The sequence below is a fragment of the Akebia trifoliata genome, chromosome 11, assembly GCF_017979445.1.
Source record: "Akebia trifoliata isolate Shusen 1 chromosome 11, ASM1797944v1, whole genome shotgun sequence".
NCBI classification, from domain to species: Eukaryota; Viridiplantae; Streptophyta; class Magnoliopsida; order Ranunculales; family Lardizabalaceae; genus Akebia; species Akebia trifoliata.
Genome location: NC_141385.1, coordinates 44,026,891 through 44,052,029, shown reverse-complemented (window position 1 = coordinate 44,052,029; position 25,139 = coordinate 44,026,891). Strand labels below are relative to the sequence as shown.

At 34.8% G+C, this 25,139-nt stretch overlaps 3 protein-coding genes across 5 annotated transcripts; 2 read left to right on the top strand and 1 right to left on the bottom strand.

Moving 5' to 3' along the window:
- Positions 1–495: 495 nt before the first annotated feature.
- On the top strand, positions 496–7,513 carry LOC147391925 (uncharacterized). The gene is made up of 7 exons (XM_086460192.1): positions 496–846; positions 1,077–1,143; positions 2,387–2,433; positions 5,128–5,215; positions 5,822–5,955; positions 6,054–6,152; positions 7,267–7,513. The coding sequence occupies exons 1-7, from the start codon at positions 556–558 to the stop codon at positions 7,336–7,338; spliced, it is 798 nt and encodes a 265-aa protein (XP_086316318.1). The 5' UTR covers positions 496–555; the 3' UTR covers positions 7,339–7,513.
- Positions 7,514–8,824: 1,311 nt separating this feature from the next.
- Positions 8,825–16,458, top strand: LOC147391924 (uncharacterized). The gene is made up of 9 exons (XM_086460191.1): positions 8,825–9,111; positions 9,702–9,773; positions 10,134–10,223; positions 11,281–11,323; positions 11,980–12,086; positions 13,129–13,224; positions 14,320–14,510; positions 14,640–14,709; positions 16,110–16,458. Exons 1-9 carry the CDS (start codon positions 8,932–8,934, stop codon positions 16,221–16,223), a joined length of 963 nt encoding a protein of 320 aa, XP_086316317.1. The 5' UTR covers positions 8,825–8,931; the 3' UTR covers positions 16,224–16,458.
- Positions 16,459–17,698: 1,240 nt separating this feature from the next.
- Positions 17,699–24,513, bottom strand: EMB2795 (condensin complex subunit). Of its 3 annotated transcripts, none has more exons than XM_086460190.1 (13): positions 24,082–24,513; positions 23,866–23,967; positions 23,679–23,796; positions 23,403–23,476; positions 23,267–23,327; positions 22,988–23,188; positions 22,621–22,907; positions 22,339–22,407; positions 22,000–22,266; positions 21,853–21,883; positions 19,407–19,546; positions 18,994–19,104; positions 17,699–18,195 (listed from the first exon to the last, which is right to left on the bottom strand). In XM_086460190.1, exons 1-13 carry the CDS (start codon positions 24,340–24,342, stop codon positions 18,007–18,009), a joined length of 1,911 nt encoding a protein of 636 aa, XP_086316316.1. In that variant the 5' UTR covers positions 24,343–24,513; the 3' UTR covers positions 17,699–18,006. The 3 variants fall into 3 exon arrangements, with proteins under 3 accessions (XP_086316316.1, XP_086316315.1, XP_086316314.1); XM_086460189.1 differs by having other exon boundaries at positions 17,703–18,195; positions 22,000–22,250; positions 22,339–22,483; positions 24,082–24,511; XM_086460188.1 differs by having other exon boundaries at positions 17,706–18,195; positions 22,000–22,256; positions 22,339–22,483; positions 24,082–24,509.
- Between the last annotated feature and the right edge of the window lie 626 nt (positions 24,514–25,139).

Genomic DNA, 25,139 nt, shown 5'->3' with positions numbered 1-25,139 from the left:
ACACAAGAAGCAATATAATTAGTTATAAAAATTAGATATAAAAATAATTAAAAAATGTATTTGGTTTTGTTATGTTGATATTATCCTATCGACATGGATGAAGTCATGTCAACATTGGCCTATTGACATAAATAAAATCAAACGTAAAAATATCTACCTCCATTGATGTAATCTTTTAAAATGTTAATCTTAAAAACTTCAGAGAGGGGGAAACGATCAGAAAAAAATAAAATGTGTATTGCTCACTTCGTGTTGTACACACAAGTAACAAAAGAGAAGATTATGTTCTTTTAATTCTTCTTTCTAAATTTGATTGGTGCACTTACAAAAAATCATGAGACCTAAATGTCATTTTTTAAAGGTGGTGAGCATACCTCAAAAAGTTGGCGCAAATATGCTCCTATCACTATAATGCAATTAGACCAATCATGTGGGCCTATGAGGGCCACAATATTTAGAGTTTGCCCTCCCATATAAAATCCAACATGAGCCAAAAAATTCTGAGTCACACAAAAGATACAACCCAACATTATAAACCAGTGGAAACGCTGTGAAATGGAAAATCAACAAAGAGAAGAAGAGAGAGAGAAACAGAGAGAAGAAGAGAACGAAGAACAGTCTCACATGGCCGCCCCTGCCATGGAAGGTGCAGCAATAACAGCTCTACGTTCTGTAATTCACAGAGTCCATCAAGCGGCCGAGAGATCAGGGCGGAGATCTGATCATGTCAGAGTAGTGGCTGTCAGCAAGACCAAACCAGTCACCCTCATCCGCCAAGTCTACGATGCTGGGCATCGCTGTTTCGGCGAGAATTACGTTCAAGAGATCATCGAAAAGGCACCCCAGGTCTTCTTTTTTAGTACCCTATTAAGCAAAATTTGATCTTGAAATTGATGAGTTTATGTTTTTTAAGCATCCAAGGAAAATTTGACTTTTTTTTGCCTACCCTTTTATCTTCTTGTGATTACGGACTTAATTGAAGTATTCTTTTGGGAAATTTGATCTTGAGATTGATGGGTTTAAGTTTGATTTTTTGTATCTAAGCAAAATTTGATAATTATTCGTGTTTGGTGCAGCTTCCGGAAGATATTGAGTGGCATTATATTGGGCATTTGCAGAGCAACAAAGTGAAATCACTTCTTGGTATATTGGAATTTTCAATTTTTTTAAGGTTAATTTTTATGTGTTTTGTTTGTGTTAATATACCATGGTTATATAGTTTGAATTTTGGTTTGATTAATGTGGTTCAGAATTTGGTTACTATTGTTTCAATTTGGAAATAATGGAAGAATTGGTCTAATGTGACCGCTTAATTGATAAGAACGGTTTACAATTCAGTATGGTTGATTCGATTTATCCTTTGGATGCAGTTGTAGGATATGAAATTGTAGAAAGTGTGAGAAACATGTTTTGATTATTGTACATGCGAATGTTTTATCTAATTGTTTTAGAGAGGTTGGGAACCTTAAGTGGTCGGGGTGTGCAATCGTAGGGACCAAATAAGAAACCATATCATGTAATAGGCCTCCATTGTTAAAGGAATTCCATCATTTTTTTAAATAAACGAATTTCATTATTTATGAGTGCAAGTTCTAATTTGGTAAGTGGTGGCAGTGAGTACTGAACCTAGATTTTGAGTGGAAGAATCCAAATAAGGGAGTCATAAGGCTATAATTCAATGGTTGTTTTCATGGAAGTTTGGATTTCGTCAGATTATTTTATTTTATTTTATCTGTAAACACCGTAATTTGTTGGAGTTGTTAGGGATAAAAAAAAAAACAAAAAACGAACCGTAAGAAGGTTTAGGCAGCCTCTCTGTGTTTTATGAATTTGATTGTGATCAAACGAGGCTTATTGTTATTGTAGTTATTCTTATTCTTATCGTCTCTTCAAACTTGAGTACTTTCTTGGCATCTTAAAATGCATTAGTCCATGGGGTTTAGTAGTCAATTAGCCCTATTTAACGATGTACTTAGAATCTTGTTCATAAAAATATGAAGAATGCCTAACTCTTGAACAAAAGATGGGGTTTGTCCTACATCAACGTATATTGGGGCTCAATGATTCAGTTTGTCTACTTTGAGATACTTTGCTTTATCTGTTTCTGTGATATACCTGGTCTTGTTTCTATGATAAGAGTCATATCATCATGGCTTTATCCCATGTATTGGGTTGGCTATATCTTTTTCAAGGCATGTGTATGTTGTAAAATTCATATATGTTTGGTTATTATTCACTATCACTCAGTTTTCTTGTTAACCATTTGTTGGGAATTTAGCTTCTTCTATTCCATATAATGTCCATGCTTGAGAGATGATGATTATGAATATAAATGTTTGATGGCTTACTGAATAAATAGCTAAATGTTTTGATTCCTATGATGCAGCTGCTGTCCCAAATCTTTCTATGGTTGAGAGTGTTGATGATGAGAAGGTAAACAATTACTCTTATATCTGCCTTAGTTGTAAAACTTTTGTTCGTGGAGATCTCTAATAAGTCAGATTTTTCTTCTTTTACAGGGTTTATAGTCTGTTCACAATGTAAAAATTCTTTCCTTTAAGTTCTTAGAAATGCACTTGAGACACTCCATATTGGCACCATATGGAAATGGCCAAAACGAAGGGCATGGGGACCCTATTGTTCTAAAAGCAGAGCTCTACCAAAGCCCTATAACCAGCATCACTGTAGTTTGAATTTCAAAACCACAAAATAAAGGGTTGAAACTAGAACAGATGGGTGAAATTTGGCCAAAGTCAAGGTGGTCAATGATCTTTCCTTGGGTTGCTAGGAATCAGAGTACTAAAGTTTGACATATTGCCACGAAATTTACTAAAATATTTCCATTTCTACAAGACTCGACATGAAATTTTGCTGACCTTTCTTTTTGAATATGTTTTGATGGAATCAATTCTCGTTTCACAAAATATTTCAGTGAATAATAAATTTTGAACTGAAAGAAGAAAAAAAAAAATCCCTTGTTATTGAGTTATTAGTGGAATGGCCTTTATTTAATTCGGGGAGCTATAAGGTTGTGGCTGTTATTTTTAAAAGTAAAATGAGGAGGGTCATGATAGACTTTTAACTCTTTCTTTCCTCTATTTTTTCTTCTTTCTTTCTTCTCCTTTATATTTTGCTCTCTCATCCTTCTAGGGTTCTGTTCTAGTCATTTATAAAAATGCAAAGATTTCGGTTGAAATGTTTTGATAAACAATAACATTAGATCGGAATATTCATTTTATAAAATTATTCTATTTAAAATAATTATAATAATTATATATTGCTCGTAGAAAGGACTTGTACAGCACATATAGAATCATTCATTACCAAAAATGAGTTATGATCCTAATCAAAAAAAAAAAGAAAAAGAGTTATGATTAGTTTGGTATCTATAATCATCTTAGTTTTATGTATTTTAAACATATTAACACTTCCATATCAGCATACACATAAAATTGTCCATGTAATTAGTGGGTTATATTAGTAATTTATTCATTTTTTTAAAAATAAAAATGTAGTACTGAATAGTTTATATTTAAGCGTGTGTACTGTGTATATAGTTAAAGTGACATTATTATTCTTATTTGCATGTTAAGCTCTTAGGTACCCTCACCAGTGTATAGGAGTATGCTTAAAAACTCAATAATCCATATGATTGTTTATTTTAGTTTGATGACTAACTAGTGTGTTTCATGTATACTTTATCATTTCCTACAATTTTAATGAAAGAATCCTCAATGTTTCCATCCTTTTCGTGAAAATTGTATTGCTTTCGATTGAATTGTTTTTATGAAATATTTCATTTCCAGACTGACCGAAATCGAAACCAAAATTTAATACCTTTCCTATAGTTATTGTGAGGAAAATGGTAAGATATTTTTACGAAGATAACTCATAAATATAATCTTGTGGAATGGAAGAAAATGTGTATGCCTATTAAAAAGAATGTCTCATGGCATGAGAAATTGTAAGATTATGAATCAGGTACTTCTTGGTAAATGGTTACGGAGAATTGGAAGTGAGGAAGTAGACCCTTGCAGAAAACTCATATGGGATGAGTACTTTATTAAAACTTTGAGTTGGATAGTGGAGAAGTGTAATCCACCTATGATTGTAGTGTCTGGTGAGGGATTCAAAAAGGTGTCAGGAATTTGTTAAAAGGTTGCATTTTGAGATGAGAAAAGGGTAACTTGGTTCATATCTGTGATGGACAATGATGAGATGCTACTCTCAAAGACGCATACCTAGTCTTTATGATCCATCCAGTAGGAATGGTTATGGACTTTGTATATGCTTTGATGAGAAGATATTGTGGGATCTTGACTTTGGGAGAAACCTTAACTGTTGGGAAATTGATTCAGTTTGTTTTGCTATGATTGTCCAAATCCACAATCACCTTATGTTCCCCCTGATCAAGGACAAGATTTTGGTTTAAGGATTAAAATGCATGCATTTTATTTGTCCATTCTATGCGGCTTTGGAGTCCTTTTTGGTTCCCTCTTTTGTGTGGGTATCTAATGTTCCGTCCAAAGTCTCACCTATTGGGATAAAATCATTGTTGTAGATCATCTGATATCCTAAAAAAGAATTATCATTGACTGCTCTATGTGAACGGTATGTGGTGAAAATATTAATCACCTCTCATGCGGGGTCTTTGGAAGGACTGAAACAATCAAACAAGTAGGTCTTTCTTTGTGAAGGATTTCTACATTCATGCAATTATCCTTGACATTAAGGCTGCTATCTTCCTTTGGTCCAAGTTTTTTGTGAGGGTTTTTTTGGGGACCATGTCTTTAGATAGGAATGGAATAATTTGTTGATTGGGGATGGGTAAGCCCTGGGGTGGGTTTTGGTGTTTTTGTTCTTATTAGGTCGGTCTCCTCGGCCTCCAATTTTCTTTGTAATGCATGTTTCTTTCCTTGCATATTAATGCAATCCTCTACTTATCAAAGTTATATATTTGGGCTTTCCATCATGAATTGTGGCTTGTTGGTTTGAGATCCAACTTGAAAGTTAAATCTTCATATTATGAAAAGATCAGCTGGTCTAAAAAATAGCCCCAATTTTTCCCCCTTTTATTCATCATGAGCTCATCACTCACTTGACACTACTGTTATCCTTGCTTGACAGATTGCGAATCATCTTGATCGTTTTGTTGGAAGCATTGGAAGAAAGCCTTTGAAGGTTTTGGTCCAAGTGAACACCAGTATGGAAGAATGTGAGTGAAAACATAGAAAATATTTCCCATTTCATAAAATACCATGACGATGGTCAGTTGGGCTTAAGAATGAAGTCGGTACTATACTTAAATCAGATAATAGTCGTATAGTAGCAATTAGTTTTATTCTATACTCAATTCAACTGTCAGTTTTCTATTATTTACCCTTTATCATTTTCATTTGACCCTAGTAAGTATGACAATGGGTTCTCATGCTAGCCGAAGAATACCTAATATATGAATTGAAACACCATTATCATTTTCCTAGACGTAGTACCAAAGTAGACAGTATGTATTCAATCAATCGTGATCACACGAACAATATGGCATCCAAGACATCTTTCCGTCTGACAAGGAGACCAAAGCCACCTGTGCCCATTCATTAATCATAAAGAGCTAAATTTGATGTATAGAATAAAGTCAATAAGATCAAGAGTAATAAGCTTAAGTTAATTCAATTACGAGTGAAATTGATTTAGTATCCAAACTGACTATTCTATGCCATGTATTTGAACATTGTTTGTCTTTCATTTACCTTGAACATGTCATTTAACTTGAGTGGGTGCACAATATGGTCAATTAATTGATCCATGATTTCTGTTGCAGCAAAATCTGGGGTCGAGCCCTCAGGTTGCGTAGAACTTGCAGAACATGTTAAGCTGCGTTGCCCAAACCTTGAGTTTTCTGGCCTAATGACAATAGGAATGCTGGACTACACATCAACTCCAGAGAACTTCAGGGTGATCATTCTGGGACCTGCACTTCATTACCAGCCTTGGTTTTGTCTGTATTTTATTTTGTTTTTCTGAGTCCTCCTTTGCATTTATCGGTGAGGCAGCTGTTATCAAACTGTAGAACTGAGGTCTGCAAAGCGCTTGGAATGACAGAGGAGCAGTGTGAGCTATCCATGGGCATGTCTGGCGACTTTGAGCAAGCGGTGAGGAATATATTGTTCTGAGTTTGAAATATATTAACACTTGGTGGCAATAATTTCAATTATTCCATGAATTAGTAGTCTGATATCAAAAGAAGTCATTAAAATAAATAAAAGCCATAAGTATAATCCTGATTTCCCCAGTATTATCTCAGTACCTATGCTCATAACATACTCAGCTATTCAATTCTGTCCCGCTTGCATGCCCACCTAATTATGGTTTTAAAACTCGTTTTGACGTCTCGTCTCATCCATGAACGAGACCGAGTCATCTTAGATGAGATATCCGATTTATTTGGGTCGTCTAGGATGAGATTGAAAAAAATGCCTTAGAATTAGAACAAACCATGTCTTTGAGACGACTTGTCAACTCGTCTCATTGGTGGACATACCTAGACAACTCGGACAAGTCATCTCGGTCTCAGAAGAGATTTAAAACCATGCACCTAATGCTGTTGAATGTTTAGTATGTGGTATGCTAGGAATAGTACGTTAACTGATTTAGTATTCTTCGTGAAACTAAATCCTAGGAAGTTAGTATATTGAAATAAACCAATAGAGCTATGGACCTCTTCATGATTGGCAAGGGATGTAGTCCTTGGCCACACTGAGTTTCGAAGTACCCTTTAGTAGGAAAAGGTACCTTTGGGCCATTCCCCCATTTGTAGTCTGTTGGGATCGTTGGAAAGAACGGAACAAAAGAGCTTTTCAGGGAAAGGAGAAGTCGTCTCAAGAAGTGATTCTGGAGATTTTGGGTATTATATTCTATTGGTGCAAGATAAGTAAAAATTTTGAAGGAGTGTTCTTTTAAGACTTTGTGTCCAAATGGACTAAGTTGTGTTCCTTGTAATTTTGAGAGTGGGCTGTTAGCTTTGTAACACTTTTGCTTTCGTATATTTTGTTTTTTCTCTTTCTTTTGAGCTTTGTATTTCTTGGGGGCCACCTCGACCTCCCTTTTTTTTTTTCTTATCCAATAAAATCATACTTATAAAAAAAATTAAAATATATTATTTTTCCATAAAGTTCTAATGTTTCTACGCTCATTATTGTCAGCAATTGCGTTTTTCATGCTATACTAAAAAATCTTTAATTTTTCATAATTTGTGGATCTCTGCAGATTGAAATGGGTAGTACGAATGTGAGAATCGGATCAACCATATTCGGACCCAGGGAGTACAAGAAGAAATAGGTGAACTAATACCCAACGCAATTTTTCTAGTCAGTACCTGAAGAATCGACGGCATCGTAGTGTAACCTTCTTATGTATGGGTACTGACATAGTTTACTCCTTCAATTAGATAAATGTAATAGAAATTTGTTTTCATCTCTGTATTCTTGCCTATTTAGTTAAAACTATTTTCTTAGTGTTTGATATGGTTAGCACCAAGTGCTGGGCTTCTTTCTTTAACAGGCTAGAATATGAGACGCCATGGCATGGTATCTGAAGCTAAACATCACTATGAATGAGTAGATGAGATTGACTTATGAAGTTAAACCAAAGTTTGTGTATTATGCCCCTATGGCAGTCCATTTATCCCTTTAATGTAAAATGCATTCAAGTCAGTTTTGGACTTTGGAACCCTAAAATCCAATACCAAAACTGCTTAAATCAAAAGAAAATGAAAGCTAAAATGTTTATGATGACCCATTTATCTTATTTACTTAAACCTTTGAAATCTTTCAATATTATTTTAATTCTAAATGCTCAACAGGTGGTGAAAGGGATCAGATTCCATTGCACATTCTTTCCAAAAGAGAAAGCAATATATTAACTTTGAAAATTCCATGCTATGACCATAAGATGAATAGTCTAGATAACAGGGGCTCATATTATTGTTTTTATTATATTTTCTCTTCACTTCTTTTATCTGTATTGTTGTGAAAAATGCTGAACTAACATTGAAATTGACATCAATTCTAACATTGCTGACGTGGATGTGTCTGTAGAATCATATATGTTTTTCATCGAGATATGAGTGAGATGATGATGTCTTGTTTTAGGCTAACCCAAGTTTTGTAGATTGGAGTACTTAACTTAAATCTGAATCCTTAACCCTTTTTTTTATTTTTTTATTTTATGTTTTCAAAATAATGATACCCCTCCATATTTATTTGAGATACCCTTGATCTTTTTTTAAACTAATAATATGCCCTTAATCTAGGTTTTCTTTTATAAATAATGAAGAATGACCTCAATACCCTCATCATCATCACCATTATTACTATCATCATCATCATCATCTGCAAGATGTTGAAGATGACTGGTTTTGTAAGAAAAATCTAAGATTTCCAAGTCATTCAGACCATTTTCATTAGTCGATGAGAGAAGAGACTGCGGTCAAGGGGTATGTGACCAATTTAAAAACGTAAGGATAAACCACGTGTCTTGTAAAGTGGAGGGTTCTATCAAAACTTCGAAGCTATCGCGTCGCATCAAAGTTTTTTTTTCCGGACGCTTGGAGGTCAAAGTATAAGTTAAGAAAAGAGACATTCAATTGGCACACCAATATTTACTTACAACACACCAATCGCTTTGAGGTTGTATCACTTGTATGGTTCATTACATAACATAAAATTTGGCCTGTTATAAGTAAAATATGGTGTGCTAATAGAATCTCTCAAAACGGTAAATTCACCCTAATGACGTGTCGCTTTTCTGCGCGCTCCACACTGTAACTTTCATCCATCAATCGTTCCTCTCTTCGTATCCAGAAAAGAGAGAGAGAGAGAGAAGCGAAAGCTTGTTGTTCTCTCTCAAACCCTAGTCTGTACACCACGGGTCATGTCCAATCTGCCTAATTCTTTACCTTTCAATCGATCTTTCAGTAGTTCTAACGTCTCTTCTGCTAATCCATCAGTCCCTCAACCAAATCAAGATCCAAAAATGTCGTCTGCGGAGCAGTTGGTGCTCGAGTTGAGCAACCCTGAACTTCGAGAAAACGCCCTTCTTGATCTCTCAAAGGTAAACCTACAAACCCTTTAAATCGTCTTAAAAATATAGATCACCAATCTTTGATGCAGAAGGTTAGTTTTATTCAACAGTGTTAGAAGATTATTGGTGTCAAATCGGTTAATTTGTTGGTGATATATTTTGGTAAATCGTTTGATTGGTTTATGAGCTTCTTGTTATTGCTAAATTTGGTAACTTTTTTCTGAAATTTATCGAATTCTATGGAGAAATAAAGAGGGCATACTCCAGTTTCTTCAAACCTGCTGAGTTGGGGTTTGGATGCTTGGGATGTATGTTCTTTTTGAAAGTTTTCTAAGCTTATTATAAAAAATAAGTACAATCTAGCTTCAATTGAGTCATTTTTAAATGGGATTGAAGTTATAGACTGAACAGACACTTAAAAAGTTTTCTTTTGGTTTGTAATTTGTGGGTTGTGTTGACGGCTTAAGCACTTTGTTTCCTTTCGTGCTTTTGTCGTGGATTGCATGAGTTGAAATGTTGTATAAATCGTGCTGGCATTTTTTTTTTTTTTTTGGCTTCTTCTATGTTAAGATTTTTGTGGAAGAAATATTAAATTGATTGTTCTTTGTTTTCTGTTTAAGAAAAGAGAAATTTTTCAAGATTTGGCGCCGTTGTTGTGGCATTCGTTTGGTACCATTGCCGCGCTCCTTCAGGTATGCCTGTATCACTTATTTCTGTTGGCCGATGCCATGTGTTTAGATAAAACTGCATTAATTGAGCTTCACATGCAGCGTATGCCTTTCCTCTACACTTCATGACATAGTCGATGTGGTTTGTTTCTTGTAGATGGACTGATAAGGAGCTTGTTTCTTGCAGTTGATAATTTACTCTTTTATTTATATATACGTATATAAATACATACCAATATGTAGATACATATTATTCTCTTATATATTTTGAAGTTAGTTACCAAATAGGAAGTGCTACCTTTGAAACACATTAATTGGGAGCAAACCATTCTACTTTTGTTGGCCTGATAGATGACTAATGCCAAGGCTTCTCATTTCTTGCAGGAGATAGTTTCAATATACCCTTTTCTATCACCACCAACCCTTACTCCAGGAGCATCGAACCGAGTTTGCAATGCACTTGCTCTTCTTCAGGTCAGTTGTTTCCTTTTTACCTTTTGTGATAGTTTTCGTTGTTTCCTTTTTACCTTTTGTAATAGTTTTACTTTTATTACATATTAGCCAGTAAATTGTCACAGATTTTGTCTACCTTTGAAGTTATTAGTTATTGCTTGTATCATCCCCAGTGAGAATATCTACTATATTCAAAATAATTTATTTACTATATTCAAGAATTTTTTTTTTTAATGAAAATGATGCATTAAAACCATTGTTGGATTTACAATAGTTTTTAACAAGGTCAAATACTTAACACGTAATTATTCTGTTAGATTAGTAGGTGTAGGGCCACACTTGTGAAATGTGAAGCTCTTGTAACGGGCAATTTTTATTTTATTTTTGATGTGACCAATCAAAATTTTATTTATTTATTTTGGATGTGATTGTAGTGCATCTGGGTCGTGATTCAAGTATTGATCTTAGTAAGGATCCCACATCTGACTGATGCATCATGGGATTGGTATTAGTCTTGCATTTATTGCCTGTCCAGATGTCAGCCGATACATTATCCGTTACATAAAAAAAAGCATAAGATTCTCCTCAAAAACAAAATGAACCTATTGTTGAGGCTTACCTTAATGCGTCCAATACCTATGTGTGCATGCTTTTCGTATGCTTACATAGATATAAGATGCAACCAATCATTTAAGTGCCTTTAAGAACAGTTAAGCTTGTTGCATATCAGTAGTCTGTAAATACCAACAGTTAAGATCCTCTGGATTTTTTAATATGTTCAGATATAAAGATAGGTTATAGGTCCAATCTGTTCTAGATTGTAATTCACTTGGATCCTACTTTTTCACTCTTTTTTGCATGAACTGTTGGTATATTATTTTGTAACATAGATATGGTGGGCGTTCAATTTTCTGATGGGTGTCTGTCTACCTTCTGTTCTTATTTTCTATGCGATTCAAATTCATTTTTTAGAATTTTATAAATGGATTCCTGAGTGGTATGGATTTACTGTTGTTACCTGTGTCGTTCTTTATGGAGAAGGCAATTGATGCAATTTTTTTTTTTTTTGTTTATACAGTGTGTAGCATCCCACCCAGATACCAGGACGTCATTCCTGAATGGTCAGTTTTTTTATACCTTTTAATGCATAACAGCATTTCCACTTAAAAGTTGTATGAAGCTAATTTACTTCTTAATATTCAGCACAGAAAACAGAAATAAAGAATTGCACATATTTTGAACTTAATACATTGGTATCAGAGCTTCAATTAGTGTTTATGGTTATACTATTTTCCATTATATATTGAAATATCTTGCAAAATCTTTTGAAGTAAGCAATTCTTATCTTGCATGAATTATGCCTTTGGTGGCTGTCATGATTTAGGAACTTTTACAAAGTATTCCATTTTCGTTAGCATATTTTTCAATATGAATCTCTGTTTTATCATATATTTTGCAAGAGAATATGAATTTCATCCATTGCCTCAATATTTTAGATCTTGATTTGGTGAATAAGTATTCACACTTCTCTCTAGGATTGAATATTTTTGTGTGTTTCAAGAGAACTTTTGGTTGTATGCTTAAGTCTAGAAGCACATCAATAGATCAGATTTTGCCCTTTTATTTCTAATATTTTTGCTATTTTTTGAGTTTGTTATGACAAAACATATATGAAGTAACTCCTTGACTAACTTTATCTTCCATGAAGATACATATGTTATTACTGATTTGGTTGCAATAAGGAAATATAATTGAATATTTGGAATTTTGTTTGCAGCTCATATACCTTTGTATTTGTACCCTTTTCTAAATACTACAAGCAAGACGAGACCATTCGAGTATCTGAGACTTACCAGCTTGGGTGTTATTGGTGCTCTTGTAAAGGTACTTTGTGCTTGCTCATTTTATATTACAAATTCTATAAATTCCATTGCCCTCTATGTATCTATCTATCTATTTGTCTGTGTATACATGAGTTGGTCTATACTTACTCTCTATTCTTACTCCCCATTGTACTCTCGCCTGTGGGACCCATTGGATAGCATGTTGGGCAATCCAACCTCACAATGGGCCATACTTATTAGGGAACATTTTATTAGGGAAGAAAAAAGGTGGTCGATTGACTAACCTACAAAAAGAAAATAAAAAAACTAGCAAGCAAACTTAATCTCCCCATGCCATTATATCCCTATGGATTCTCTGAACAGACTCGATCCCATCTAAATGAAAAGTCCTCTAAGAAACTCCATCTAGCTCCTCAAAAGCTTTACACCTATTGAACCTCATTTCTTGCTTTGAACTCTCTATTCCTTCAAACTTACGGTTATTTCTCTCTCTACAAATATCCCAACAAACAGTGAAAGGTCAGCTCCACAAGATTCTTTCCCTTGAGCAAAACACCAAAGATTGCCATGATTGGAATGAAGATAAGGAATTTGGGAACACCCACAAATAAAGAAAGTGGGACCAAATTTAAAAGAGTGTATAAGGTTATGAAAGATTTCTTTCCCACTTGTTTTTACAAGGGAACAAAAATTCACCACAACAATTCCATGAGAAATGAGGTGAACAAGAGAAAATCTTATTCAAGACCATTGTTGAAAAAAAGGACTATTTTTGACCGAACATTTAGGCCCCAAATTACGATGTTAGGAAACAAAATTTAGGGAGAATTATAAATAGCTTTGTAGAAGGATTTGACAGAGAAGAACCATCTCGAGACATGTTCTTGTAAATATTAGCACAAGTAAATATTATTATCCTGTTAATATAGTTGGTTTAGCTGATCCAAGTCTTTGGGATAAGGCTTTGATGATAATAACTGGTTGGGGTTACCAGTTCGCCTAACATCAAGCTTCCTGAATAAATAGATTTATTATTCTTTAGTTGTCTGAAGTTCATGAAAATAAACTTGAATATTTTGCAGGTTGATGATACAGAAGTTATTAGTTTTCTTCTCTCAACAGAAATAATTCCATTGTGTCTGCGAACCATGGAGATCGGCAGTGAACTTTCAAAAACAGTGAGTAACATGTCTTTGTTAATCTATTGTGACTATGTGAAGACATGTATTATTTTGTGCTGGAAACTGTTGTGTTGTTACCATTCAAATGTTTTGGTAGTTTTAGATTCTTCTGGATTTAACTGTTTACAGGAGATAACAGTTACAGATATGTGGGTAGTGGACTTTCAAAAACAGTGAGTTACAGGCCCGTTTTCACACTGATTTTGACTTTTCAAGGCTTACAAAAATAAGAAAATTATTTATATATTTATTTATTTTCTTTATTGATGAAGGCAATAAAAGTTATTTCCACTTGTGTCAGAATCTTTGGGCCATTATTGAATCTTTTAGTGGCAAATCCTCACAGAAGTGGCAAAGGTAGAGCTAGCACTGAAGATGATTTTGGGTTGGGGAGTGGTGACTCATTTAGAGAAATCTTAGGTGGACTCATCTTCCATTGTTATTCCAGATGGCAATAATGATTCATGGTTTAGAGTTTTGTGTTGCTGTGTAGATGAAATGGTTAGCCCTACCATACCTTTTCTTTCTTAGTGCTGGACTTGGACGTGTATCAGTTTTTAACATGCATAGGAGTGGGCAGACATTATAGATCTGTGAAGAGTTAGGAGTGCCACACCAGACTAACTCTCCCCCAATTAGATTAGTCAAAAATATAAAAAATATATCTACATAAGGAGAAATACTTCAAAGCCTTGTAATATCAGTAAACCAACTGAAGAAACACATGAAGTTTGTCTTTGTAGTGCCATTGAATCACATTCAAAACATGAGATTGACATAGCTTCTTGAAATATTCTGTCCAGGTTACACGCTTGCTGGAACTTTTGGCATAACTTCCAATGCATTTTTTTTAATTGTGTTTTAATTTCTCTTATAGTTTATTGAAATAGAAAAGACCTAAAGGAAAATTGGTTCCAAGTGCATAATTTCCTCTAATCAGTGGAAAATGTACTATTACTTAATAATATTCGTCTATTTTAGCCAAATGTTTCCAAGTTTTTTGTCAAAGAAATGCCCATTAAGACTTATCTTTTTTTACACTTGTTCTCTGCTATCTTTTGAGCTTTTACTTATTGACTTTTAACTCTTTAGGTTGCTACCTTTATCGTTCAAAAGATTCTGCTGGATGATGTGGGGCTGCGCTATATTTGTGCTACAGCAGAGCGATTTTTCGCAGTTGGCCGTGTTTTGGGTAGCATGGTTACCTCACTTGCTGAACAACCCTCAGCACGGCTTCTAAAACACATTGTTCGCTGTTATCTTAGACTGTCGGATAATCCAAGGTTGGATCACCTGTATCATGATTCTAATATATATGAACCATCATTATAAAAAAATTTCTTTCTTGGATGACATGTCATTTGCAATATTTAATGATAAGGTTGTGATTTTTTTTTATTTCCTCAATACAGGGCATGTGAAGCACTGAGAAATTGCCTACCTGAAACATTAAGAGACGGGACCTTCAATAATTGCCTTCGTGTAAGTTCTATCTGTGAAATGTGCAGAAAGCTTCCATTATTTTGTTTAATAGTTTACTATTATCCCTCTTGGGAGTGTTCTAGCTGTACTCAGATTCAGATACTAATTACTCAAGTAAAATGGTCTTAGTTTACTATATCCCTCTCTTATTACTGGTTTTTGGGCCCCAAATAAATATGCACTTGAGCTGTAACCAAACAGTTTCATTTTTTTTTCTTTCTTCTTTCTTTTATATCCCTGAATGTGAGAGTTACTTTACATTATTTTGTGCTTCATATCCAAATTCAGTTCTTTTCCATTCGAACTTCAGATCGTTTATGCAAAATATCCAATTTCCGACACAAATCCTTCATCATCATCTACACCATATTCCAGCTATTTTGGGCTTGGCAACATGAATCCAATTTCACTATTCAACTTTTTGTAGCGTTATATGTGATCAAGGCATGTGCCTTCATGTATTTTCTTACTACTACTAAGAAGTTCGTTTCTAGCCTTTACTATTACTCTCTTAGAAGCTTCTACTTGCTCAAATATGATCCTTCTCAGTGGTGCCGGCATAGGTCTTCATTATGTGTGCCCTACAACCTCAATCAACTTTTTCTTTTAATGATCTCCTTATTCTTGTATTCTTTAAATTGTGCTCATTTCTTATTTTGAATTTCCTAATTCAACTTATCCATGTCAACATCCAAGTGTGTTGTTGGAGAAGACAACCAATTTATTTGTTATGTAGCTTTTACCCTTTAGACCTTTTTGAAGGACGTTCTGCTACTAACATGTTTACTTCCATTTCGTAGTTTTGAATTTCCAACTTCTTCCACTTGTCCATATCAACATCCTCATCCTCCTGCACTGTATATATTTCAATGGTAAGAGGCCTGTTTTTAGTAAGATCAGTAACTCAGTGATAGCGGGAATCCCGGGTCTATGGTATAATCACCCATAGACTACCAACTAAGCTAGCTGGCACCTTCAATTCCTTTTAACATATTTGTTCTTGGTTCCCCCATATTAAGCAACATAGAGGGTACCAAATTCCTTGAATTCTCAAAAAATCCCTAAAGCTTTCTGTTGGTTGGTCAGGCTCATTTCTTAGGTTCAATCTTGACCTGGGAGATTTCTGACTCTCCTTGCCTCTTCTTGTGTCCATAACAGTGCCCACACTCTCATCGACTCTGAGTCCGAGGTTTCCTATTTGTTTCTAGCTTGATAATGCCATTCAAGTATTATCTTTAGTTTTCATGGCCTGTGGTACTTTCGTGGGTGCACACAATGGGAATCCAAGCTGGTGACTTTGGGCCATGGCATATTGGTCATCCAAAGCAGAGGATCTTTTGTCATTTTTATTTTTATCTTTGGGAATTCTTATTCATTTTATTTTGTACATGTATTTGCAGGAAGATCCAACAACGAAACGATGGCTACAACAGCTGATCCATAATGTGTCAGGAGCGAACCGATTGGTAGCTTTGCAGGCTGGGGGTGGGCTCGATCATATGTTCGGTAACTAAACAAATGGGTACAAAGTTCTCTAACTCTATTCTGCTTTTGTGCGAGCACGAATGCATCATCACCGCAGCCGTCTATAGAAGGGGAACATTAGTAAAAATTAGTGATTACACGGTTATGTAAACTGTTTTAATAATTATTTATGTTGTAAGAGGTTGGGATGAAAGATGACTAGTCCATGTGTATATTTTCTTAAGTGTTATCCTCATCGATTTACAATGTTCCACTTATTCTCTAGTAATGTTCCAATGTCAAAAGTTCTGATAAAAAGTACAGGGAAAAATGGGATTCATGCAGTCAACCTGATAATTATGGTGAGCCGTGGAAGAGAGTGACATTGCGCACTATTTCAGCCTTTCTGTTCACATGAATTTTCGTTGGTTGGCCAACACAAGAATTATATAAATGCTCAAACCAATATTTCTAACCTACGAGAATCAGCTGAAATGGCATTTGTGCTAGTCGGAGGTGGCCTACTAGCCATGACCATCTTAACTAAGCATACCACGACTTCCAAGACATTGTAGGTGATCCCCAGCAAAATATTGTTGTGGGTCAAAGCAGAAATTAGTAATTTATACCAAACATTCTTCTTATGTTCAGATCCGATCTCTGTTCTTTCTGAAAACATAAGTAAAGATGCTTTAACAGTCCAGGTTTTTGAACCTAGGATGGCACACTATGCAGCAATCCTAAGTTCAAAAACCTAAGGATAGCTACAAAATATGGACTTCTGGTGCATGATTAAAAATGCACAATAGTAATTTTTGCTTAGTAGAAATAACTAAGCATACCACGACTTCCAAGACATTGCAGGTTTTTTTTCTGGTGCATGATTAAAAATGCTAGATACAAAGGCTATAAATAATCAATTAGGACTATTGTTGTGGATGTGCGGCAAAAATGGACCAGAGGTTCATGTGATCGGTGGGCCAAGATATTTTCACCACATTGGAATTTTGGCAGGATAGAAATTGCTCTCCAGTAGATCGATCTAATGGGCCATTAGGTTGCAATGGGACAAGTATAGTCTACATTTCACACCGAGGTCATCAAATCAAGTTTTAACTTTTTATTCAAGTTGATGTATTTCTAAATGCTAAGACATAACTGTGGTGATGCACTTCCATGTAGACTGGTGCAATTGAGACAAATTAGGGATCATTTGATGTGTTTGATTCTACAATGGTGAATGTTCTTTACTCCCAAAACTAATTGTCTCGGAGATTTTCTACTTCACTTGATCACAATTTATTAAAAACTGTCAACTGTTTATGATCAATGAATGGAAGCATAGGACTAATAGAAAACACAGATTGGGGTAGAGCTACTATGAACATAATTGAACTAACAGAAGATATGGCTCTCGATAGAATTGAATGCAGTAACAAGATTTGTTCAACCGTTGTTGAACTTTTTAAGATAAGGCTTCGATGCTGATGATTAACTGTTTATGTCAATATAAGACCTTTTTTTGGGATAAATGTAGAGTTCTATTAGAACAAAAGTACAAAGCCCAAGGTCAAGGCAACCTGCCTAATAAAAAAACATACAGGAAAGCCACCGGAATTACAATCTCCCACTTGAAAAGATGATCCTCCAAAAACAAAACAAAAAATAAATAAATCACCAAATGACTTAGATAACATCATGTACACATTACAGGAGGAAAGCAAATGAAATTCGCCAAGCTTACAATTGTCTATTGTCATGATTCAGAATGGTTACCAATCCACATATACATGTATTAGTGAAACACAAGCATATTGATGTCGCTCCAGGGTTTCATGATAGAAAGGTTATATGCAGCTCATCCAAGCTGGGGCAGCCACGGATGCTCAAGCCATGCTCATTGGCCAAATGCAAGAGGCACATGAAACTGAGATGGGGTGAGATATCCTCACGTGCAGCTGCCTTGCAGTCAACAGGAAAGGTGGCTAAGACTTGCCTGAAAGAAACTGTAGTTTCACGCTCCTATGTTCAAAAAACAAGTAACCACCCATTAGGAATTGATTTCTCTTGATAACTAGAATCACCCTTCATAGTTAGATTTTAATGTCCAGTTATGTGAGTGAAGGACAGAAGTAGAAGGGTAAATTATGCAACATTTATGCTTTATGTAAGTTTGAAGTCCTGCAGCATGCAATGTGTGAGTTCGTAAAGTATAATGTTTGTAATGCAAGTAAATCAGCAGATCAACACATAAGATAAAGAAGTCTCAGTAACTTCCTTGAACTCATTGCAAGAATCCAAAGTCAAAATACCATGTGTACAAATAATCATTGCCTAACATTTTTACTTATCCTGAAATGCCATATTAGAACAATCGGCCCAAAAGCCGATAGAACTGATGAAGATTAGGTATCTAAGATGTATGTACAAGACAACACCATTGACAATGATTTGGATGTTGAGAATGCTACAAAAACTTCAAATATTACATATTTAAAAAATATGCATGAAAATGCTAAATAAGAAGCCTTTTTGTGAAAAGTACATAAAAGTATGGTCCTACCATTGGCAGGAATATAGTTTGGTACTATAGTTTTGCTTCCGAGGGATGAAATGCTTCCCGTTGTTGGATTCAAATTAACCAAGAAAAAAATAATATTTCAAATTCCTCTTGTAAATCTTCCAAAAAATTTGTTTTGCTTATTTACTTGGCTCTCAAGTTAAAACATAAAGGATGAGTCCATCACTTAAATAGTATGGTAGAGTGAATAATTATAGAAGCAATATCCAGACCAACTGTAGAGAAACAAATCGCCTTACCATTCCAGGCATGTTAGTAGATTCTTGCATATGATTCCAAAGTGTTTCTTTCAATACATGAACATCAACTTGCTTAGAGGTTCTGTCATACTTGACTTCGATTTTATTTACCTAGATAGTTAAGAAAAGAGAACAAGAATCACATGAATTGCAAAGAACTTCAATTTGATAAGGATAAAAAAAAACGAGGAAGGTAACATTAGGTAATTGATACCAACAGATTATTTTATTTAATGGAGTATAATATTCTGTAAATAGTCACCTTGTCACTATAACAAATTAATCAATTATAGAGACAAAAACAGTTTGCTAAAATAGAACCCTTGATACCGAATGGCTGATACCTCAAAATTAAGGGTGCCGCTAGTGACTGAACCTGTGAACAGAAGTAGCACTAATAAGTTAAAACAAACCTGACGAGGCTGAGAGACAAGTGTGTTGGAGTCGTCCCCATCACTATGGAAATTTCCATCATCGAACTGGTCATTAAAAGCACTTCCATCATCCCATGATGGCAACGGTCTAAAGTCTTGGCCTTGACACCTTGATTCATCTGGAAAGAAAGAAAGAAAAAAAGAGTAAACCCCTTAATCATGAATTTCACATATCATTCATGACATTTAGAAAATATAATGGAGGAGGTTGAGGTATCAAAGCACTGCCAAACTCATTAAACTAATGGGAAGATGGTAGCATAACACCACCTCATTCCAATTGGAAAGCTCACAATAGAGTTTTTTCTGAATAAGTTTTTTAGATCAAAGCATGGTATCAAAGTTCGACATATTTCCACACAATATACCAAATTGTGTTCCACTTCCACATGACTCAATATGAGATTTAATCGATAATTTCATAAAATAAAATAAAATTATAAATTGCTTGTAAAAAGAGATTGTAAACTACATAATAGTATTCATTCATTAGTAGATATGAAATATTAGTTAGGCATCTATACTTCAACTTATGTTGCTGTAATCTAATCATAGTAGGATGCTAGAAGGACTATACAATTGCCCATGCAATAAGTTGTTAGCAGGCTTGCTTTATGTCTCTATTTGGTATCATTGGGTGTTTTGCTTAGCTCTGTGCGGTCGTTGTTTGAAGAGTGGATTCACCTTAGTTGGAACTTTAAAGTGGAAGTTTGTCCTTGCCTTAGCAAACTCCCACTCAAAACTAAAAGAGCAAAATCGATTGTATCATATGTTTATATGGAACAAAGAGAGGGTTAATAACCCAAGTCAATGTGTGTGTGTGTGTATATGCATCCTTGTTCATTAGATGAGTGGGAAGATGACAATGTCAAAATCATTAGCTAGGAACAGTTAGTCTGTCAGAAAAAATATGTAAATGGCCATCCAAGTAATAACTGGAATAATTTTTATTACGCCTTATCGAAGTTAAAAAATTAAAATGATGAACTTGAGAACACTAATTTCCTAGTTTACTTCTTATAGTAAATCACAAAGAGATGATTCACAGCACACAACAATAACATTGATTCTTTTGGAAATTGACTTTTCCAAAGATAAATTTTATTTTACAGAGAATTTTGCCATGGAGTGGATTAGGAATTTAGGATGGGATGAAGTAAAATAAGAGATAAATGAAAAAAAAAATCCAGAAAAATCAATTTCCTTTCTTTCCTACCTCTCCAATTATTGCGCAAGTAAAGGATTATGTAAAAGATACTCCATTTTCTAAGGATTCGTCATGTCAGACACTGTGATGTGCTCAGGTGTTTGCAGAGTGATCAACATTTTTTTTTTGCTGGGTAAGCAAGAATAGTGATCATTACTTAGTAGGTGAAGGCAGGTTTTTGAGCCCAGGTCATGGTATCAATGCTCAATGAGCAAATCAACTTAGCAAGCTGGCACCTTCAGTTTGCATAGTGATTGACACTAACTAATTTATTCAAACAATTTTGTTTTCAGTCATAATCTATATGATTTTAGCTAGAGCATCTTTTCCAATTGCATCAACTATATTTTACACATAATGTGAAATAAAGTATTTAAATAACATATGGGAACAATCTATAAACTATATGGATGTGTTGGCATGTCAGGATTTGTGAGCTTCATGCCAGTGTCAGGAATTGACATACTTGTGTCTTTGTTACATAGGCCAGAGAGAATTTTTATAAAAACATAGAAGCAACTCCGCATAATAACCCAGAACAACATTGGTGAAACGAGAATATTTTTTTCTTCAACTCTTTGTTATTTTTTTCATAAGTAAAACAATTTTATGTTGTTAACATCATAAATATATAACAAATAACAACAATTCCCCAACATATCAAAACTCAAAACGCCTCTATGGTGAATATAAGTGTATCTTAAACCCCAAAGGGAAAAAGATATGATCCCTTCCATGAATTGTACATTAAACTACTAAACTAGAACCAAAATTAAGCAGTAACATTGGAGATTAACCGAATAAAAATAAAAAATCTGAAGAATGTTCTCCCAAGGAAGACTGTGCGAATAACATAGACAGACACAAGGAACAAAGGTTTTAAACCCATTCACCCCCCCCCCCTCACACACACACACACATAAATTCAACTTTTGTTGAAGTTCTGCTGAAATAAGTGAATCCATTCAGGTTTTTTTATTTGTAACCAACAATACAATTTATTCCTCACCCCTTTATCATCAATACACATTATATTCTTAATGCAAATGCTAGGTTGGTACAGTTGTATAGATTGGTACAAAAGCAGCACTAAGAGAGATACCAATGGTAGGATTGCTAAGCACAAAAATTAGAATTAAAAAAATTCTAACATAGCCAAGGTTGATGAACAAGGATTAGCATCCTAAAATGTGATAGAAGTAAGGAAAATCAGCTTACCTAATGGTTTTCTTGCCCTCTTCCCAAGGCACTACAAGCAAAAAAAAAATTTCATTATTGGATGCAACAAGAAAGAAACTAAACAATAAAATTACATTCTACTATAAAATCTTCCAATAATTATTTTTTACAGCAATAAATTTTTACCATGGTATTGAGCAGAAGAAACAACTTGACAAGATCTTCTGGTTGATAATGGCAATCTTGTGGAAGTCTGTTATTACAAGGTACTCTATTTGCAGGTTGTAATAATGATTTTGGATTTTTCGGAGGAGCAAATATGTTGGGCATTTCTTTGTCCAAGAATTCCGTGTAATCAATATCGGATTCTGCCAGCTTTCTCTTCTTTGGTTTCTTAGTTGTTACTGGTGACCCGTTTTCTGTGACAGGAGTATCCTCTGAACCTACAAATAACTATATTATTTGTTGGCTCAACATTAAAGCACAAAAAATTATATCATAAAAAGCCATACTTCCAATCCCTACCTTTAGCCTTCCGAAACTTCCAATGATCAGGACCTGCCCAAGCATTTTGGTTTGAAGAAACTCCCAACCCTAAAAACAAATAATCCACAACTTTCTCAAAATTTTCATCTGTATCAGGTTCATGGAGTACATAAGAATCATTTTCCTGTAAAAGTAAATGAAACCCATATGTAAGCGATAATGCCAAAAAAAAAAAAAAAAAAAATCCTTTCCTTTTCTTTTTTTTTATCATTTGTTTTTTGGATAAAGAAACCAGTTCAATATGTTGCATATAACAATCACCTCTCCATGACTCGGAAAATTTGGGTCTGTAAAATTGGAATTCTCATCAACCACACTTGACTGATCATCATGATCAAAGCTAGAAGCCCCACAATTCTCAAATGCATCACCATCCAAATCAGCTTGGTTATCACCAGCTGCATCAACTTCTTCCATTTCTTTCTGGCCATCAAAGATCGTATCTAATGGCCTTTGGTTTTTTTCATCAAACAATCTGACAATATGCCTAAGAGTTGGTGATATTTCGTTCTTTTTGGGCATGTTTATCATCATCACCTCAATGTACTCTGTAAATGAAACACAGAATTGAGTGGAAGGACAAAAAATGGTAGAAAAAAAAACACCATTTTTGGTAAATGCAACACACCTCTTGCAAAAGAAAGATCAATCACGTCTGACTCATCACTTTGAGTTGCACAAGGCATACACTTCCCTGGTACTTCCATTGAGTCAAAAACTACCCGACAGCCACCATATACTCCAAGATTATTCAATAACAAACCCTTAGCTCCACCTTCATCGAACTGTGCAGATGTTTGATGATACAGAGGATCCACTGTGAATGCAGCTATAATACACGAAAGAAAAACCCATGCTAAATTACCAACTCATAAGACCAAAAAAATAAAAGTGGGTGTAGAATTACCATCAAATTTTTTTACATTAAGAGCCTCAATAGATGATTCCAACGTAGATAATGGTGACATCTGCATAAATTGAATCTTGTGAGCTAATAATCTTCTAACTTAACTTATTCAACAAATGAGAATATATATATCAACCTTCTTCTCCAACTCTTTCTTATTACGGCCCTTCTCTTGCGCATCGTCGATGTGGTCACTCTCTGCTATAGTTTCTGTTGCAATGTATAACATGTAAGGAGATCAAGAGCGACCACCAACTTAAGTAACTATAGAAACCAAATTAAATTCAACATAGTTTCATTTTGTGGAGGTCGCCATCCACATCAGTTCACAATCCAAGAAATGGAATTTACCATATAGTCATAACTCATTAACATTGTAAATTTCGCTTTATTGTGTGAACAAAGATCCCACCTTGTTCGTCTTCTCGACCTGCCCTATTAATCCCACCAAGGACCTTATATGCCTCCGAATGTGCCGAATCGACTCTCGCTGAGTAAATTTTCACCCCAGCTTCCAACGTGCAACTTGCCTAGACATATAAAACAAGATCAAACAGAAACAAAAAGTAAATCCGTTTCAACAATGAATTTGCACAAACCTTTTGGAAATTAGTTTCGGCTTCATCTTCGGCTTCAACCTTAATAATCTCACTAAGATGATCTATAAGACCTAGTTCCCAAGTGTTCTTCTGGTTGATTTTCTACACCAAAAAATTAACCCAAAAATATTACAAAAAAGAAGGAAAAACAAGCAAGTAGGGTTTAACAACAAAAATTAAGGAATTTAGTGAGTAAAATGAGGAGATTTTACATACATTTTCACTTGAGAGTTTAATGCAATTTTGATAAAGATCCATTATCTGTTGTTTGCTGAAACAAGGATCGGGAGGAGGAGCAGCAACAATAGATGCAGGGATAGATTTGCGACGAGTCGCGGCTGCACGTGCCGCACGTGCCTGAGCCCGTTCGAGCTGATCGTCATTGGAGCCCAAGAAGAAAGGACTTGTTGGAGATTGGAGACGCGAAGCCATGGGAGCTCTCTGCTTTGATGGAATAGGGCTTAGGGGTTCCGCCATTATTCCTTCTTACCACTCTCTGTAACTGTTCAGAGATTAGGGTTTTAGAAATTCAGAGAGAGAGAGAGAGACGGTTTGGTTTCTCTATCTTTGGGGATCGAAGAGAGGAAGTTGTGTTTTCTGAAATCTGAAGCAAATGAAAAGAAAGTGACTCTGTTAGTTTCCCTCCTTACATTTGAATCTCAAATTCTTCTCAAAAGCGTAAAAAGCTGATTTTACATATTCATGGGCAGAGTTACTGTACTCCCGGTAGTTGGATTACATTCATGGTGAAGCACACTTGTGCTATCTGTTGACCAGTGAATAGTTGGCCCACCCTTCGTGACCAAATCACGAGGGTGCAGAGAACCTCCAAAGCATTATATAAAGGATAATGCTAAAGTACCGTTAAAAGTACGTTGATTGTACATTCTGATTTCATCGAGATAAGAGTTAAATTAAAAGCATCTATGATTATGTGTGTACCACCACATCATAATGTCAAAATCAATGTACATTTCAATGTTACTCCATCACTACTCTTATATAAATTATATACTTAATTATTAATTTATTTATCTTTCATTTGCTTATTTATTCCATCATCAATTGTTCTTTGTTGTAAAAATATCCATTCTACAATTTAGATTTGACAATTTTAAGAAATTAAACATTTTTTATTCACTAAATTTCGTATTGAAAAATACAATAATGGGTCCATCATAGTCCATAGCTATTATATTTTCACTGGTTTAGTATCACCAATATTAGTATGTTATTCCTCATCCTCGTTAGACAAGACAATATATCATCGTTAA